The sequence below is a fragment of the Temnothorax nylanderi genome, unplaced genomic scaffold, assembly GCF_030848795.1.
Source record: "Temnothorax nylanderi isolate EJ_2023f unplaced genomic scaffold, tnyl_v1.0 TNYL_tig0085_pilon, whole genome shotgun sequence".
Taxonomy (NCBI): domain Eukaryota; kingdom Metazoa; phylum Arthropoda; class Insecta; order Hymenoptera; family Formicidae; genus Temnothorax; species Temnothorax nylanderi.
In genome coordinates, this window is record NW_027249147.1 from 749,448 (window position 1) to 768,752 (window position 19,305).

The 19,305-nt window shown below is 43.3% G+C and overlaps 1 protein-coding gene and 1 long non-coding RNA gene across 2 annotated transcripts; one reads left to right on the top strand and one right to left on the bottom strand.

Annotated features, from left to right (window-relative positions):
- Positions 1–1,448: 1,448 nt before the first annotated feature.
- On the bottom strand, positions 1,449–19,071 carry LOC139774710 (uncharacterized). Its single transcript, XR_011718654.1, has 4 exons — positions 19,029–19,071; positions 18,505–18,804; positions 18,131–18,434; positions 1,449–2,087 (listed from the first exon to the last, which is right to left on the bottom strand). It is a non-coding gene; the product is annotated as an uncharacterized lncRNA (long non-coding RNA).
- On the top strand, positions 4,729–5,818 carry LOC139774707 (uncharacterized). Its single transcript, XM_071710135.1, has one exon. The coding sequence runs from the start codon at positions 4,729–4,731 to the stop codon at positions 5,812–5,814; it is 1,086 nt and encodes a 361-aa protein (XP_071566236.1). The 3' UTR covers positions 5,815–5,818.
- Positions 19,072–19,305: the final 234 nt, after the last annotated feature.

Here is a 19,305-nt window from a genome sequence, read left to right on the forward strand (position 1 = left end):
TTTCTAACCTCACGTAATGTCAAAAATTTTTTATTGTATGTCAATGATCTACACTGTCGTCAATCTATACAGTGTCGTTGAATTATCCGATTGATCATTACGGTCTGTTTGACGACAGTCGTCAAAATATACAATAGAACTGTAAAAACTTTGACGACCGTCGTCAAAATAGCCAGATTTCGTCAAAAAAGCCAATGCTTGCTAAAAACTGTCGTCAAAATAGCTGATTGACACATATATACATATGTATATACAGGGTGTCTGAGACCACTCGTACATCCCTTTTAAAATGAAAGGAAATGGCTTTTATCAAAAATCTTAAAAAATTTTAATAATAAATCGGGTACGTTCTATCGAATGGTGTTTTTTTCATCTTCCAGTACTGAGCAAAAATGAGCTATCTAGATCAAAAGTCGAATTTTTTAAATGAAACATGGCACTTTTTATTGCAGATTCGGATTACATGCAAAAAAATAAGAAACTTTTGTCTCGAGCATTTTTTCTGAAAATGCTTCTATTGATCTTGAAATAATCTTGAATGTGATATTGACGAAAAAATAAACTTTAACTGCGTTTCTAGAGTGAGTAAATGTGTGTTTGTTCAAGTGTTCAAAGTGAGCACCGTTCTCTGCGATGTAAATTATCTACTCTGCTTTGGAAGGAATTGGTTGCTCGAAGAATCTCGTCGGCATGTAACGATCGAATTGCTTCTCTTATCCTATGGATCATATTGTCCCTTGTAGTCGGACGTTCACGTACATCAAGTCTTTTACCTTTCCCTACAAATCCCACACGGTGTACCGTGAATGTCCGACTACAAAAGATAATATAATCCACAGGATAAGAGAAGCAATTCGGTCGTTACATGTCGATGAGATTCTTCGAACAACCAATTCCTTCCTTCAAATCAGAGTCATATAAATTCTTTAATTACCTAAAGAAAATTTAAATTATTACCTAAATAATTTTTTTTAATACTAAAAAACTTTAATAAAAAGATTTTAATTGCTTTAAAATTATATAAACAAATTATAAAACTGGAACCCATCCAAAGCCAAGGATTAAAGAAATATATATGTAGTAATAGAAATTTCGAGGAAGAACTGCAGAGTTATTGAGAATCTTATTAACATACCTTTCTTTCTTCGAATCGAAATATTTCCTTCTGCAGTAACGCACACGGAATGCACACGATGGAAGACGGAAAGAAAAATGACATCGCCTATCTTCATTTATTTACATCGTCATTTTTTAAAAGGAGCAGTTGAAATATAAAACGTGTCGCGAACTTAATTAATTAAAGCTTTGTATATTAGATTATAACACGGGTAGGTAGGAAACTGGATAGGTAGGACTATATAGATTGGAATACGGGTAGATAGGGATACGGATAGGTAGGTAGGGATTCGGGTAGGCAGGGACAAGGGATTATAATTCAATAGAAAAAATTATAATAAATATAATTATTTATTATTACATTTTTAATTTTTAAAACAACTCAAATGTATATTAAATAATACTAATTTTCGTATTAAATACTTTTTATATTAAAAACTATTTAATATATCAAAAATTGGTATTTTATATTAATACCAATTTAAATTTTAAATAATACCAATTTTTACAGATAATTGTATTAGCCGTAAAATTCGATGTCTTTTCGTACAATGTCATAACTGGTAACTACGAGTTTGTGATGTGGTACCCGGGGACGCAATTTTTCACGGTCTTGCGGTGTACCAGCATACTGAATGACTGACAAATCCTTTGCCTTGAAGAATTTCTCAGCTTCGTATACCCAATGACCGGTAAGAGTTGGTGGACATACTACGAGACTGGTAGGTGCCTGTGGATTGCGATGATGGTCCAACGCCAGAATACAAAGTGTCTGTAATGTTTTTCCGAGACCCATGTCGCCACACAGAACTCCATGAAGATGATAACGATTCAGAAAATTGAGCCAATTCAAACCCTGTTGTTAGTAGGAACGTAATTCCGCGGCTACGGGAATCGGTAGCTCCGTATCAGGAATATTACGAGGATTCAAAAATTGATCCAAGAACTTTCTTTCTTGTACCTTTTCTTGCCTGTGATATGATATTACATGAGCATCATTGAACTAGTGTCGATAATGCGAGTTTTCGATAATATACACAATTGGTGAATAAATTGGCGATATGCCTTGCTGGAATATCTTTAAGTATTAATCATATTAATTAAATTTTATAGCTTGCTTAATCTGTTAGTGAATTCAGTATTTTTGAAAACGATTATACAATACCCGCGCGGTACACCATAATCGCGGCGCAAGTGCGATCATTGATGTTCAACATTCAATAATTGTTATTGCGCTGCCAATGTTCGTTTTCTCTTTTCCAATTTTGTCTATTAATTTAAATTTCAATTTAGTAGGTAAGCTATGGGCGCTCTAACCAAGGGGCAATGAGGGGGGGTGAGGGGCGGGGGGTATACCGCGGGAGAGGAGGGGGGGTGTACCGCGGGGGGGACCGCGTTTTCGGGCACCGCGAGGGAAAGGGGGGGGACCGCGTTTTCGGGCACCGCGGGGGAGGGGGAGGGGAAACCGCGTTTTCGGGCACCGCGGGGGAGGGGGAGGGGGAACCGCGTTTTCGGGCACCGCGGGGGAGGGGGAGGGGGGTACCGCGTTTCCGGCGCCGCGGGGAAGGGGTCCGCGGGGTGAGGGGACCCGCGTTCGCGTTTTCGGGCGCCGCGGGAGAGGGGTCCGCGGGGTGAGGGGACCCGCGTTCGCGTTTTCGCCGCGCCGCGGGGTGAGGGGCGACCGCGTTCGCGTTTTCGCCGCGCCGCGGGGAGGGGCGACCGCGTTTTCGCCGCGCCGCGGAGTCCGCGTGCAATGGCCGCGTCGGTCCGCGTGACGTCACACGGCACGCTCCCGCTCGCGTTATCTCCCCCTCGTAGATGTTCTCTCGCGCCCCCGTCCCCCGTTCGCGCGCGTCTTCTCGTTCTCTTTCCCGCGCGCGTTCTCGCTCGCGTCTTCTCGCTCCCGGCTCCCGGCTCCCGTTCGTGTTCTCGCTCACGATCGCGTATCTTTTCTTCGCCAGCGATATTTAATCGTTTAGATCTTAATATTTAATTTTTAATATTACATTTAATTAAACGATAAACGAAGACAGCTTAATGACAGGGAACGGTAAATGAAAAGGAAAAATAATTAAAATTTTTTAAATCATATTATATGCATTTATTTATCATGTAGCGCATTATACACAATAGTATCGGCAGCATACGCCAACAGTTCGCAATCTATTAGCGAATTTTTATCATAAACTTCATGCAAGATTCTAACTGCATTACATTTATCGGTGATACAATTTTGGCGTAAAATTGTTACAAATTGTTTACATTTTTCACTTACGCCATGAACATTTTGGCATAGTTGAAAATATACATTTTCGACGCAATGTTCTAGTTCGAATAGGAAGAGTACGGTTGACGGTTTCATGTACAAGCTGGTGTCGCACGATGTCAACTTTACAATATCTGCGTCACGTATTTTAACGAGCTCCAGATCTCGAAACGCTAGCGATGAAGGCGCCGGTGACTGCACGAGTCGCTGAATATCTGCACGTTTTTCGATGAATGTCACCCACGTTGCATGAGGCAGAATTATCCGATTGCCTCGGTTATCACCAATAAGTATATCCACAGAGGACATAGGTCCCGCGTTGATTCCAACATCCAAAAATTTATATGCTGTCGATGTCAAGGCAAATCTTCTTCCCAAAATACGAGGCGTGTAGCGGGGTTTATCAAAACTGAAAAAATACAATTATGTTTATAAAAATTTTTTTTTTTTTTTTTTTGCACAAGCATATACGAAAATTAGCGGTACTTACTCATTGTGCTGTTTCTCCCACGTTTCATCCTGAATCGGAACGTAGTAGTTCGCACCGTAAGTGTTCATCGTAACTGGAGGCTGTTTGCGACGTACTCGAACCGTATCAAACTCTTGACTGCGCTCTAGAATCCTCGTAGACTATTTATACGTACAAAAATGCGAATCTTGCAAATAGCGCCAATGTACGGCTGCTGCTGCATGGTGACCACCACCACAATCCACATATATGTTAAATGAGATATCTTTGTCAAGAACATTCGTGATGAGATCACCTCATCGGGCAATAGCATCAAATATGATTTATTTTCAAGAGCATACGTGTCTCGCAATGATTTCATCGAACACGTGCAAAACTGCAAATTTTGCAATTTCGCATAAGTCAATTGCGCGATATTGTTTTCAAGAACATGTCGCGACGTGTCTGGCGATGATTTTATCGAAAACGTGCAAAACTGCAAATTCTGCAATTTTACATAAGTCAATGGGGCGTTATTGTTTTCAAGAACATACATGTCTCGCGATGATTTCATCGAACACGTGCAAAACTGCAAATTTTGCAAATAGCGCCGATGTACGGCCGCTGCATTGATACAGATCAAATCACCGAAAGTCAATGGCGCGATATCGTTTTCAAGAACATACGTGTCTTGCAATGATTTCATCGCACACGTGCAAAACTGCAAATTTTGCATTTTTTCGGAAGGCGCAAATGTACGAATACAGAGATGAAATTAGATATGATAAAAACAAACGATGCATCATTAGTAGAATATAGAAGGACGAATCTGGGGGATACGCTCAGTAGTCGAGAATTGAAAGTCGCGAGTGCAACAAATTGTGGTAGAAAGAGGAACATGGAGCAAGAGTTGTTGGACCAATCCACCCTTTTAAATTCGAGGGAAGACTTTACCGCGTGGGAGCAACGATGCGACGAGTTTATCGAATCGTTGGAAGAACAAAGCCGAATTAAACGGCCACGATTATCGATCGGTCTCAAACAGTCGTTGGTCGCCTGTATCGCACGACTCGAAGGTCTGAAAGACTCGGTACGTCAACGTTTCGTGCATGTGGGTGCAGGATACAGTGCGAGTGAGACAGGACTCAGATGGCGCGAGATAGATACGGCTTTTGAAAGTCGTATACTGACCGGTGTGGTAATAAATTCCAAACACATCGACCCTCATCAATTTCTCAAAGATGCGAGAGACATTGTACTCATTCATGTGCGGAACGTCATGCAACGACATGACAATGTAAAAATAAACACAATGTTTAATGGTGAATTTGTTGCGGGTGACAAACGCGCAAATAAAAGTATCGCAACGAGAAACTATGAACTCTTTCGTGAGTCCGATCTGTGTGAGTGGTACAAGCGACACGTCATCGAGCCTACCCTAGCATCGCTGGAGGAATTCCAGGAACGTGATAGCGGATGGGCGTTGTCGCGTATACTCAATTTAACGGTAAATGTGAACAAATATAATCCATTGCACGCGGGGTGTTTTGTGGAAATACCGCGAGAAATTAAATTGAAGAGAGCGGTGATAAACGTGCGATCAATGGACAATGCATGTTTCGCATGGTCAGTGGTGGCTGCTCTGCATCCAGCCCAAAGACATGCAGATCTGGAATCGTCGTATCCTCATTACACGTCGGTGCTAAATCTTACAGACATTAAATTTCCAATGACGTTGGATCAAATTAAACGGTTTGAAAATCACAACGATATATCAATCAACGTCTTCAGCATCGAGAAAAGAAACAAGGAACTTGCGATCTTGCCAATACGGGTTACTGGTCGAAAGATGGACAGACATGTAAATCTGCTGTACGTGCAGGACGACAACGTAGGACATTTTGCATGGATCAAGAATCTGTCCCGCCTCGTGAGCTCGCAACTGAGCACGCACCATGGTCGGAAATACTTTTGCGATCGGTAAGTATACATCCTACAAAATAATAATTTTTACGTAAAAAAAATATATTTAAAAAAAAATTCTTTATTTACAGATGCTTGCACTACTTCGGCTCCAGCGAGAAATTGGAAGCCCACACCGTCGACTGTCAGGAGATGAACGACTGCGCGATCAAGTTACCGAGCGATAACGACAAGTGGTTGGCTTTCAAGAATCACGGCAGGAAGGAACGAGTTCCGTTTATCGTATACGCCGACCTTGAATGTACCCTGGAGAAGATGGAAGCGGATCCGGAAACGTCCAGGTACACATATCAACATCATCGCGTGTTTAGCATAGGGTACTACGTGCGCTGCTCATACGACGACTCGCTATCAATGTATCGGTTTCGTCGCGATAAGGATTGAGTCGCGTGGTTCGCCGAGGAGCTAAGACGTTTAGCTCACGACGTAAAGACAATCTTGTCCACTAATATACCCATGGCGAATTTCACGCGAGACGAGTGGGAAAAGTTCAACAGCGCAACGCACTGTCACGTGTGCGAAAAACCGTTCGAGCCAGACGACGTGCGAGTACGCAATCATTGTCATCTGACCGGTCAGTACAGAGGTCCCGCGCACTCAAACTGTAATCTGAACTACAAAGATTCGCATTGCATTCCTATAGTTTTTCATAATTTATCTGGCTACGACGCGCATTTTATTATAACTGAAATAGCAACAGCGTACGAAGAACATGTAGACTTGCTCCCAATCACAAAAGAGAAATACATTTCATTTACAAAAAACGTTAAAAGCACCGAAGATAAAGATAAGAAAACTTGCGTCAAATTGCGATTTATCGATTCGTACAAGTTTCTCACCGCTAGTCTCGACAAATTGGCATCTTATCTAAGCAAGGATAAACTGCGAATATTGCAACGCGAATTTTGTAAAATATCCGCAGAAAATTTTGATATGCTGACACGAAAAGGCGTATTTCCGTATGAGTACATTGACTGCGTCGAAAAGTTGGAGGACTCGTGTTTACCGCCGCGCGACTCGTTTTATAGTTCATTGACAGGTGACACCGTATCCGAGAGCGATTACGCGCACGCCGTCAACGTCTGGCAGCGGTTCTCCATTGGAACACTCGGTGACTACAGCGATTTATATCTCAAAACCGATGTCTTGCTGTTGGCCGATATCTTTGAAAATTTTCGCGATAGCTGCGTCGCGAGTTATGGACTCGATCCGGCGTATTATTATACTCTACCAGGTTTTACGTGGGATGCTATGTTGAAGCATACACGTATCAATTTCGAATTGCTCACTGACATTGACATGGTCATGTTTATCGAACGCGGCATACGCGGCGGTTTGAGTCAATGTTCAAACAGATACGCGCTGGCCAACAACAAGTACATGCAGTCGTACGATCCATCGAAACCGTCGTCATATCTGATGTATTTTGACGTAAACAACTTATACGGCTGGGCAATGTGTCAACCATTGCCTTACGCAGATTTTCAATGGGTCGACGACGTAACCGATTTTAATGTTATGGATGTTGCGGTGGATTCCACGATAGGCTACATTCTCGAAGTCGACTTGGAGTATTCGCAACATCTTCACGACGCGCACACTGACCTACCATTCTGTCCGACGCGCGATAAACCACCCGGTAAGCGACAGGACAAGCTCCTCGCAACATTATACGATAAGAAACGTTATGTCATACATTATCGCAACCTGCAGCAGTGCACTCGTCACGGTCTCCGTGTAGCAAAGATTCACCGCATATTGAAATTCGCGCAATCTCCATGGCTTCGCGATTATATAGAACTTAATACGAAATTTAGAACATTGGCCAAGAATGATTTCGAGAAAAATTTATACAAATTGATGAACAATGCTGTGTTTGGCAAAACCATGGAGAATGTGCGCAATCACGTTGACGTGCGACTCGTGACTCATTGGGAGGGTAGATACGGCGCGGAGGCATTGATCGCGAAACCAAATTTTCATAGCCGAAGCGTCTTTTCGGAGAATTTAGTAGCAATAGAAATGCGAAAACTCGAGGTGAAGTTCGACAAACCAATCTACGTGGGTATGTGTATCCTCGATATATCCAAGACATGTTTGTACGAATTTCATCACGAGTACATGTTACCGTTGTATCGCGACAAGTGTAACGTCACGTACACCGATACTGACAGTCTCATTTATCACATCGAGTGCGAAGATGTGTATGACACCATGAAGCGCCACATTATTAGATTTGATACTAGCGATTACGCGGTCGATAATGCGTACGGTATCCCACTCGCCAATAAAAAAGTTCCGGGCTTAATGAAAGACGAAAATAACGGTGCGATAATGACCGAATTCGTCGGGCTTAGAGCAAAGATGTATGCCTTGCGAGTAGACGGTAAGAAAGATACGAAAAAAGCTAAAGGTGTTAAGAGTAACGTCGTAGCCAGGTCGATAACGTTCGACGATTACACGCGGTGTCTGCGCGATGAAATTGAAATGACGCGACAGCAGACCTGCATAAGATCCAAACAGCACGAGGTATACACCGTGTCCGAAACGAAAATAGCTCTAAGTCTGTACGATGATAAACGATACATTATACCCGGTTCTACCGAGACGCTGCCATGGGGGCATTATAAAATATCATTGTAAAATACAATTGTAAATACATTTAGATATGTATGAAAATAAATGACTCATTTGTATGTATAATATGTTTTTATATTGTAATAAATTTTTACAATACATTATTCTTGTGTATCCATGAATTGTGTGAATTATCAAATCCTAACCACTTTACATAAACCTTATCCCCCCTTTTGCGCAAAACTTTTTCAACGAGATACACGTCGGGATTGGCAACGCGATGTAACTCGTATTCGTAGAAGCCGCCGGCGACGGGTTTTCCGCAGGAATCTTCCAACAGGTACGTCACGGGATTAGTTTTCTGCACTTTGATGATTCTAAACACCTCCGTGGTCCAATTTGACGTGTATCCTTTCTCGAAGATTGTCTTGAATTTACTCACGCGTACCGAGTCGCCCACTTTGAATCGCGCGGGAGCAGCGATCTTTACGTGGCTGTACACCGTTGTTAGGAGCTTGTCGGCGATCGCGGGGGTAACATCGATGGGTCGCATGCCGATAGTTCGATGCTTTCGCGCGTTGTAATCCGATACGAGACCCGGCAGCGAGCCGATCCATTTGTAATTTCCGTTGAGCGTAAACATTTTCCACATATCGTTCTTGAGCGTGCGATTGAATCGTTCGACGACCGATGCCTTCATTACGGAATAGGTCGAATAGTGATTGATATTATGTTTCTTCAAGAGTTTCTGCACGTTTGCGTTGTAAAATTCTTTGCCCTTGTCAGTCTGCAGATTTTTCGGACATCTTCCGCCGTCTCGAATTATTTTCGCTATCGCCGTAGTAACCTCGGTTCCGCTCTTGGCCTTGAGCGGTACGGCCCATGCGTGCTTGCTCAGCACGTCGATAACGGTGAGTATGTAGTAGTAGCCTCTGTTGAATCGCGTGTATGGACGCATCTCGACCACATCCGCCTGCCACAGGTCATCGTATCCGCGCACTATGACGCGTCTTCGCGAAAAATTTCTTCTCGCAGGAGCGTGTAGTTCTTCCACCAGCCTCCGTTTCTCAGTTGATTGCTTCTTACTAGCCATGACGCTGACGCGCAACTGACGCAGCGATCAGATGTACGTTCTTATCTATTCGCGATGATTCGCAATTACATCTTGAATCATCTTTTGAAGTTCGTTTAGGGTAATTTGCACGTTATTCTGGAATGCGGCCATCTTTCTCTCGATTTCATCCTGCTGATCTTTCAAAATTTGCACGCTCTGCTGCACGTAACGTTTATTGGCTGCATCGCCATCATCTACATATACATATACCAAACTTGGTGATCGGCATTTCGATGTTGATTGAATGACTCGCCGACGCGCGGTTTAATTTATAATAAGTCCAGCCTCGCGAAGTTCCTCGATAATCGACAGGATCTCGTTATCGTGACCGGTGTGACCCGCTAGGCGCGAAGCTTCGAGCAATCGGAGACGATCTACAAGCTCGTTGGGATCGTCCCAATGAACATAGTCGATCTTGTTGTCGTTTAATGTCATGGCACGCGGTATACCTTTTCCAGCTTTTTTACCCGAAATCGACGATGCAATTATATGGTCGATCTTGTTGCCGTTTAATGTCATGGCATGCGGTATACCTTTTCCAGCTTTTTTACCCGAAATCAACGGTGCGATTATTTGTGTGTACTTGTATCCCCTGTTGCCATTTATTCGAGCGTGAGCATCATAATTGCGTTTATGAGCACTCGTCGTCAACAGAATGCTCTTGTATGTTTGCATATCGTCCTCCGTGTAGATATCGTCATTGGGAAATTTCTTAAAGATCAACTCGTAAAGACCGCGTGTGCCAGCGTATCGTATGCCGTCGATAATTATGTTGTCCGCGTTGTTCACGTCAAAACGTTTATTACCGAGCATCATTCCATCGTTGCTGAAATAAACGCCGTATACGGTGTCTATACCGCTTTCTTGATCGCCGCTCAGAACTGCCCCGACGTACTTTTGGCCCAATAGACCAAAGTGATCTCGCAACGTTTCTCGACCTTCAGATGTTTGCAACTGCTGTCGAACGGACGTCACGAGTGAGTCATCCGTGGTTTCGAAAACATCTTCGTTTGCGAGTGATTCGAGCATTGTGGGTTGCACGGAAGGCGCGGAGGTTATCGGTGGTTCATTCAATGGACCTGTCGATCGTTTCGATTTATGCGGTTGTAAAATTTTGGTTATTTCGCTCAAATTAGATGGCACATTTATCGATCGTTTCAACGTAACCGGAGTTGAAGCCATTACAGAGTCGTTAAACAAGGCGTTTGGTCGTTTTCGTTTGAACTTTGGCTCTTCGTCTTCCCACGCCGTTTTATTCTCAATCTTTGACACGTCAGATTCTTTGCCAACGGTGTTTTCGGCAATCTGCCTTAGAGGCTCGATGATGGGCTTAAAGTGTCTCTCCAACGCGATATCTTCCTCCATTTTACCGGTTTTCAAGGCGTGATACTTTTTGCGAATCGAATCGCTCGTTTTCGCAATTTGATTTGCTATCCTCTCGCGCTCTCTAATCTCCTCGCCGCTGTCCATGTCGCGATAACGTTGTTCAATCGGCGCGTCGACAACAACTAACCACGTTTCGGTATCGCAAAGTCGTTAAATCCTTTTCTGTATCGACCATTCGAAATCGCGCTGTCCTTGTCTATCACCACGAATCCATACTTTTGTTGCCAACATGTATGACACAATTTACTGAAATCATCGTATGACATATCTGTGTTTACGTGATCGTTGAATATGTGTTTCAGATTGGTACCATCCTGTTTAAACAGAATCAATAAATTCGCGTTGTCGCGTATAAGATGCTTCGGTATCTTTGCATACGTCTGACAAAGATAGAAGGAGTCAACGTTCGCGTGCCGGCCCATTGCAAAGTATTCTCTTATCGTATCCTGCTTGTCGCATGCCACGTCATCAAAGATAAAAATAGAATTCGGGAGCGCATCGCTCGGTGGAATGACGTCACTGTTATTCGAGAACGTAAAGTAGCCAATTTCTTCTATCGGTGTTAGTATATTCTCCAAATATCGGTATTTCGACTGTTGCAACGATTTCGAGTCCACATACACGTTCTCGAAACGTACACCGTGCGGACTTTCCAGCAAGCTTATCAAGACGTTTGTCTTGCCGCAATTCGACGGACCGCAGATGATACCACGTATAGAAATCGGTAGCATGTCTCCATGTTTGCGTACCTCTTTCGTTAACTGTATCCTATCGTCAAAGTTTGTCACTTTGATCGTCCGCGATTGTCGTCCGAACCGCATTTTACCTCCCCTCCACAACGAATGAAAAACAGTATCGAAAAAGCTGGCCTATTTATAGAGGCGCGTAGAGCTGAGATGCTCAGTCTTTAAAATGTTTTTGCTCGTGTCGGATAACAGCGATATTTACAATTTAACCGCCGGGCAGTTAAAGTATATATCAAAGGTCATTCTACTACGGCAGTTTTATAATCATATAGATTATTTGTGGGATAAGCTTCCCGAACATATCAAGGCAGATTCGGAGGTTCAGCAATACCGTCGCTGTTTAATACATTATAATTTGCCGTGTCAGCAAACGCACATCGACGGTCCGCCGCCGTTGATAAAAAACTGCGGCGAATGTCGCCGAAGATAGGTCGAGGTCTGTTGAATCGCGCGATAAACGCGCTTCCGATCGAATTACACATTCCCGGCTATCAATTTTGCGGTCCGGGAACTCATTTAGAAACACAATTGGCAAGAGGTGATCGGGGTATTAATCCATTGGACGCAGCGTGTCGCGAGCACGACATAGCCTACTCGCGTAGCAGCGATCTCGCAGAACGACACGTGGCAGACAATATACTTGCCGCGAAAGCGCGAAAACGTGTCACCGCGAACGATTCGACTCTCGGAGAGAGAGCTGCAGCTACAACCGTCTGGGCGGCCATGAAGGCTAAAACGAAACTCGGTATGGGTTTGAAAACGAAGAAAAAGAAGAAGAACAAGCGAATACTTCCGATAGCGAAACGCGGCGGTATCCTACCGATCCTGCCGTTATTAGGGGTTCTCGGTTCGTTGGTCGGCGGAGCGGCGGGAGTCGCAAAGGCCGTGAACGATAACAAAGCCGCGCGGCGTCAGCTGGAAGAGATGCAACGTCACAATCGCGCCATGGAAGGTCACGGACTTTATCTCGCTCCATACAAACGCGGACGGGGAGTCTCAAGAAAAAAAAAAACGTCGAAGAGACGCTAAAAATTCCCCAGGGCGTAACTACCAACGTACAACTGCAACAATTGGCAAAACGTATGCGCATTCCATATTTTCGAGGTATTTTCATGCGCGACTCGTTACCGATCGGCGGTGTACGTCGAAACGAGAGCGGAATCGTGAATTTGGATAATACTGAGGGACCGGGTACTCACTGGGTGGCGTACGCAAAGAGGGAAGATCGTGCCATATATTTCGACAGTTTTGGCAATTTTCGACCACCGAGAGAATTGGCGCAGTATCTAAAGAACAATGTAATAGAGTACAATCGCACGCCATATCAGCGATACGATCAGAGCAATTGTGGACAACTGTGTCTGCGTTTTCTACAGTCGGCTGACAATCAATTTAAAGACCGGCGTTACGCTGTTTAATCTCAGTATTCATTCAAACATGTCACTGACATTTACGCTCACCGGCAAGAGCAGCATCCTCGCGGTAAGCTACTTTCCCGCCGTGGATTTGAGCGATGGCGATTACGAGCTCGGTCTGACAGATTTTGAAACCTATCACACGATACCGAATGTAAATTCGTCGAACAATAAATTCTACTATGACGACGACAAGAAGATTACCATACCCGAAGGATCGTACGAACTGCGTGATATAGACATGTATCTGAAACGCGCTCTTTTATGGGATCAATCCAATAATGTCTCGATAAACGAAGATAAACCCATTGATTATTATTCGGGCTAATAACAATACGATGAAGAGCGAGATCAAGTGCGCTTATCGGATAAATTTCGCCAAACCGAACAACATTGGATCGCTGCTGGGATTTTCAGCGAATCGCGTGCTGGAGTCGCGACAATGGCACGAATCGGATGTTCCGATAAATATCATCAACGTAAACATCATTCGCATAGAGTGTAACGTGACCGCGGGTTCGTACAGCAACGACAAGTACGTGCACACGATACACGAGTTTTCACCGAGTGTGCCTCCAGGATATAAGATATCGGAAACGCCGGCACAGATCATTTACCTTCCGATCATCGTACGGAGCATTTCGGACTTGACGCTTCGCGTCGTGGATCAGGACGGCCGATTGATTGATTTTCGTGGAGAGGAGATCACCGTTAGACTGCATGTACGAAGACGACAGCGATAACGTGAGATGCTCGTACTGAACGAAGCTGAGCAGGTGCAACAGACGAGAAACAAAATTAGAGAGACAATCCGATCGCCAAAGAAGAAACTCACGGCGTCGAACGTTGAATTTCTGAAATCATTGGGTTTCGTCGTACGAAATGGCTAATATCTTAAACATTGGAGGTGAACCGATCTTTGACGACAGCGTCGTCAAGATTGAGACACACACGTACAATCCGTACGCCAACACAACGTTTGGACATAACAATGAGATAAGAATACCCATACAACAACAGGATTTATACACGTTGCCGTGCGAGAGCTTTCTCTACGTTGAAGGAAGATTGACGATAAAGAAAAAGAATGACGAGTCTCAGGCAACGCTTGCGAATAATTGTGCAGCGTTCATGTTCGATGAGATTCGATACGAGCTCAACGGTGTGGAGATTGATCGCAACAGAAACGTTGGAATAACCAGTACCATCAAGAACTATGTATCGCTATCGTATAATGATTCTCAACTCATGCGGAATGCTGGATGGGACGTTTCATCGAGCATACCGGAAGGATACTTCAACTTTTGCGTACCGCTCAAGAGGTTGCTGGGCTTTTGCGAGGATTACAAACGCGTGGTTGTTAACGCTCGTCACGAATTAATTTTGATACGAGCGCGCAGCGACAACAATTGCATTGTGGGAAATCCGGCGACGGAGCCGGAAATTGAATTGTTTAAAGTACAGTGGCGAATGCCTCACGTCACATTAAACGAGATCAATAAGCTATCCATGCTACGGGCCTTGGAAAGCGGGCGATATCTTAGTGTTAGTTTCCGTTCGTGGGATCTGTACGAGTACCCCATGTTGCAGAGCACGACCAAGCATTCGTGGGCCGTCAAAACGGCGACTCAGCTGGAGAAGCCGCGATACGTTATCTTTGCGCTGCAGACCGGGCGCAAGAATATCATGTCTCAAAATGTTAGCGTATTCGATGACTGTAACTTGACCAACGTGAAACTTTATCTAAACTCTGAATTTTATCCGTACGACGACTTGAATCTGGATTTTGGCAAAAATCGATACGCCGTCCTTTTCGATATGTATGCGCGTTTTCGTAAAGCTTATTACGGATACGATTCCAGTGATACGCTTTGCAGCTTGTATACATTCCTGATGGAAGGACCTTTTGTTGTCATCGATTGCTCGCGACAAAACGAATCTGTCAAGAGCGCCACCGTGGATGTGCGAATAGAATTTGACTGCAAAGAGAATGTACCGGCAAATACTACCGCCTATTGTCTCATTTTGCATGATCGCGTAATCGAATACTGTCCATTGTCAAACGTAGTGCGCAAAATCATGTAAATTACAATATCAGCGGGTATTGCGATATAAGATACACTGATGTACCGCGATAAGATACAGATTGCTCCGTCGTTTCGTCATGATCGTACCAACGTTTGTCGATCTGCAAGGCTTCACCGTTGGGATGAAATTTGTCGTAAAGGAGGTGGCGGTTCTGAGAAACGGGACCGTTTTGGCGCATTACATTTTTACATGTCCCATGCCATGGAGTCTCCTCACGAAATCCGACAAATCATGCGCTTCTTGGTTGATTGCAAATCACCATGGACTACGATGGGAGGATGGAAACGTGCCATACAGCATGGCGAAACATTTAATTACATCGGCCGTGCTTGGAGAGGGCGACGAGACGTCGACTCTTGTGTATGTCAAGGGATGCCAGAAACGAGAATGGCTGGTGGATCTACTTGAGAATAAAGCTAGAAAAAATCTAAACATTGAGACTTTGGATGCCGATTACGAAGATATCGAATCTTTAAATAATCTAGATGTTACTAATACTATAAGATGTGAAAAACATGTTAAGAATTGCGCATTACAAAATGTATTAAAAATATGTAACTGGTGGTCGCGACACCAGAAAAAATTATGATTTTTTTTAAATAAACTATATATGTATATATAAAATGTTTTATTTCCTTTTCCCACATAGTTTGTAATATAATATAGATGTTTTAGTTGTTTAAAAGCTATTCAAAAGCTGTTTTAGCTGTTCAAAAGCTGTTTTTAAAGCTGTTTTAGTTGTTTTTAGTTGTTTGATAGCTGTTTGATAGTTGTTTTTAGTTGTTTTTAGTTGTTTTTAGTTGTTTCTAAAGATGTTTTTAGTTGTTTGATAGTTGTTTGATAGATGTTTTTTAAAGCTGTTTTAGTTGTTTTTAGTTGTTTTTAGTTGTTTTTAGTTGTTTGATAGCTGTTTTTAAAGCTGTTTTAGTTGTTTTTAGTTGTTTGATAGCTGTTTGATAGTTGTTTTTAGTTGTTTTTAGTTGTTTCTAAAGATGTTTTTAGTTGTTTGATAGCTGTTTTTAGTTGTTTTTAGTTGTTTCTAAAGATGTTTTTAGTTGTTTGATAGCTGTTTTTAGTTGTTGTTTTATAGCTGTTTTAAAGAAGTTTGATAGCGGTTCAATAGCAGTTATACAGATAAACCATTGAAAGTTAATGGCGCGATATCGTTTTCATGAACATACGTGTCTCGCGGTGACTTCATCGCACACGTGCAAAACTGTACATCGTAGATTTTTCGCAAGGCGCATCCGTACGGATGCTGAGATTATTGTAAAATTAGATATGTTAAACAAACGATGTGACAATAGTGGGATATAGAAGGATGAATTTGAGGGTATGCTCAGTAGTCGTAGACCGAAAGTCGCGAGTACAGCACATGACGCGATATGAGCGACGAGTACATAAAATTGTGCAAACCGGTGCTCAATTCTAAATTCAGGATCGTGAAAATCAGCGAACCGCGCATGAGAAATTGTAGCAGATTGAACTTGTGGAACGTCGACGTAGCGCGATATTTGATCCGTCGCGAATTGGGAATCGCCGATCTTCGATCGAACCGGGAGTTTCTCAACAGCGAATTTGATTGGAAAAGAAACTTCGGATATTTTCCAAAGTTTATATTTTAGCGCGTGAGTGGAACAGAGTGTATATAAAATGGATTTCGAAGAATTGCAGTTTGAAGGAGAAGAAAGAATGGAAGTTGAAGCAAACGATGAAGAAATGGAAGTGCCTGAAGAAATAGAAGTGAATGAAGAGGAAGGAATGGAAGTTGATGATGATGCTATATTGTCAGACGATTCATGTTATGATAGTGAAATGGCTGATGAGGATATTCCGGATGAAATTTTCAGAGTGTTGAATCAAGCTGAAATTAATGCGTTAAATCCTCTGACAAAGATGTGCTGCACATACTGTTATTTCACTCCAGGACAGGTGAAGTTTTGTGCGTCATGCATTGTGAGAATCAGTGGATTATTCTCAATGCTGTACGTTTATCGTAAACATGACACCAGGCCTTATATACTAATGGACGGTCTCTTCTGTTCGTCATGTGGAGACCCATTATATTTAATTTCACCATGTAATCTGTGTCCTATGTGTGTTTTTGTGTAAATTTTAACTGCTTTGAAATAGTATTTTTTTAACTATTTTAAGTGTATATATTATTGTCTAAAATTAAGAGACTATGGCCTATACTGCTAAGAGACTCTACTGCTAACAATAACTGTAACATATATAGACAATACAAAACGTATTCATCAATATTGTGTCACACAGTGCGGGATGTGACTGACTCACGAGCCGGGGGTTTCTGATTCAAATCCAGCGGTGGTAAGCAAATTTTCTATGTATAATATAAATTTATTTAATTCCACGTACCGGCGCGGCAAAAACGCGAACGCGGCCGCCCCTCCCCGCGGCGCGGCGAAAACGCGAACGCGGTCGCCCCTCACCCCGCGGCGCGGCGAAAACGCGAACGCGGGTCCCCTCACCCCGCGGACCCCTCTCCCGCGGCGCCCGAAAACGCGAACGCGGGTCCCCTCACCCCGCGGACCCCTCCCCCGCGGCGCCGGAAACGCGGTACCCCCCTCCCCCTCCCCCGCGGTGCCCGAAAACGCGGTCCCACCTCCCCCTCCCCCGCGGTGCCCGAAAACGCGGTTCCCCCTCCCCCTCCTCCGCGGTGCCCGAAAACGCGGTTCCCCCCCCTTTCCCCCGCGGTGCCCGAAAACGCGGTCCCCCCCCGCGGTACACCCCCCCTCCTCTCCCGCGGTATACCCCCCGCCCTTCACCCCCCCTCATTGCCCCTTGGTTAGAGCGCCCATAGCTTACCTACTCAATTTGATAGTTATATCGAACAGATATTTTTGTAACTACTATTTGTAATCGCTCGTTATTTATGAAAACTGAAATAATTTTCAAGGAATATCATTGCATACACCAAATGTACCTATTATCAAACATCATAAATATAATCTTGCATGAATAACGTACACTAGGTCTGGTGGGTCCGAAATTGCGCCAGGATCTAGCGGTAATAGTTGCACAAGCGTAGCGAATGTCGCGCTACAAACTATTGATTTTGATCGCTCATACGTCCTAATAAGGGTACCATAAAGAGTGCTGCATATGGCACCACGTGTACACCTAAGCTCTCGACGATACAAGTTAGAGCTTCTGCAGCTCCTTGACGTACGGAATCGACTTCGTTCGGTGCCACTATGCCTGAAGAACATTTCTTCTCACTGGCAGTTGTGTCTAAGAGTGGTATAACGCTGCGTATTATGTGTACCATTGTCTGAAAGAAACTATTCTTAGTCCATTTGATCTTCTATCATTATTAATATGCATCTGATAAAGCTTATTACCTTCTCTGTATTTAAAGTAGCTAATGTCGCTATACATCGCGAGGCCATATGCCTAACGGCTTTGTACGGATGTGCCAATAGACTGCACAAACGTGGCAGACATTCTAACGCAGGCGGTAACAGAGACTTAACTAAACTCGGCACCATGATCTCTAATACTTGTAAGCCGAAAATTAATTGATTTTCTTCCTCTTCTTGTATATTATCTTGTTTGGTTGCGTCCTTTAGTGTGTTCGGTAAAATCAAATCCCACAGTTGAGGTAAGCAATCAGGTAATTGAGAACCGAAGAGATCGAGTAGCTTTAAGAATATGGAAATGTTTTAAAATATAGCTTACATATGTATTATAGATCGTTCTCATAAAAATTAATTATACACAATTAATTGGAATTTAATCGATTCCCTTGTCTTTTTCCCTGACTTTTTAACAAGTCAGAGCAAATATTTAATTAAGCATTAATTAATTTTGATTAATGCACATCGGAACGCGATCTCTTTATGTATTAAACTCTTTAAGGATGTACCTATAGCTGTTAATGTCAATGTAGCTCCACGCCGGCACGTTCTAGCGGCTTTGGCTTCTGGTTCTTCGCAAGCGAGTAAATCCTCAATAGGAATCTCAGTCGTCGGTGGCCTACCAGGGCCTCTACCGCTGCCGAGTCCACTACCTGCACCTCGATTATATGCTATTCTCTCGGCATGTTTTTGCCTGTTATTCAAAGTGAGTATTCCATCAAAAATTTCAACGTCACCGGCGCAACATACCCGTGGTGTAAACTCAACATCAGAACATAGGAATGT

What these genes read in the sequence shown, in the direction of transcription:
- LOC139774707 (XM_071710135.1), top strand. Translation starts at nt 4,729, where the DNA reads ATGGAGCAAGAGTTGTTGGACCAATCCACCCTTTTAAATTCGAGGGAA.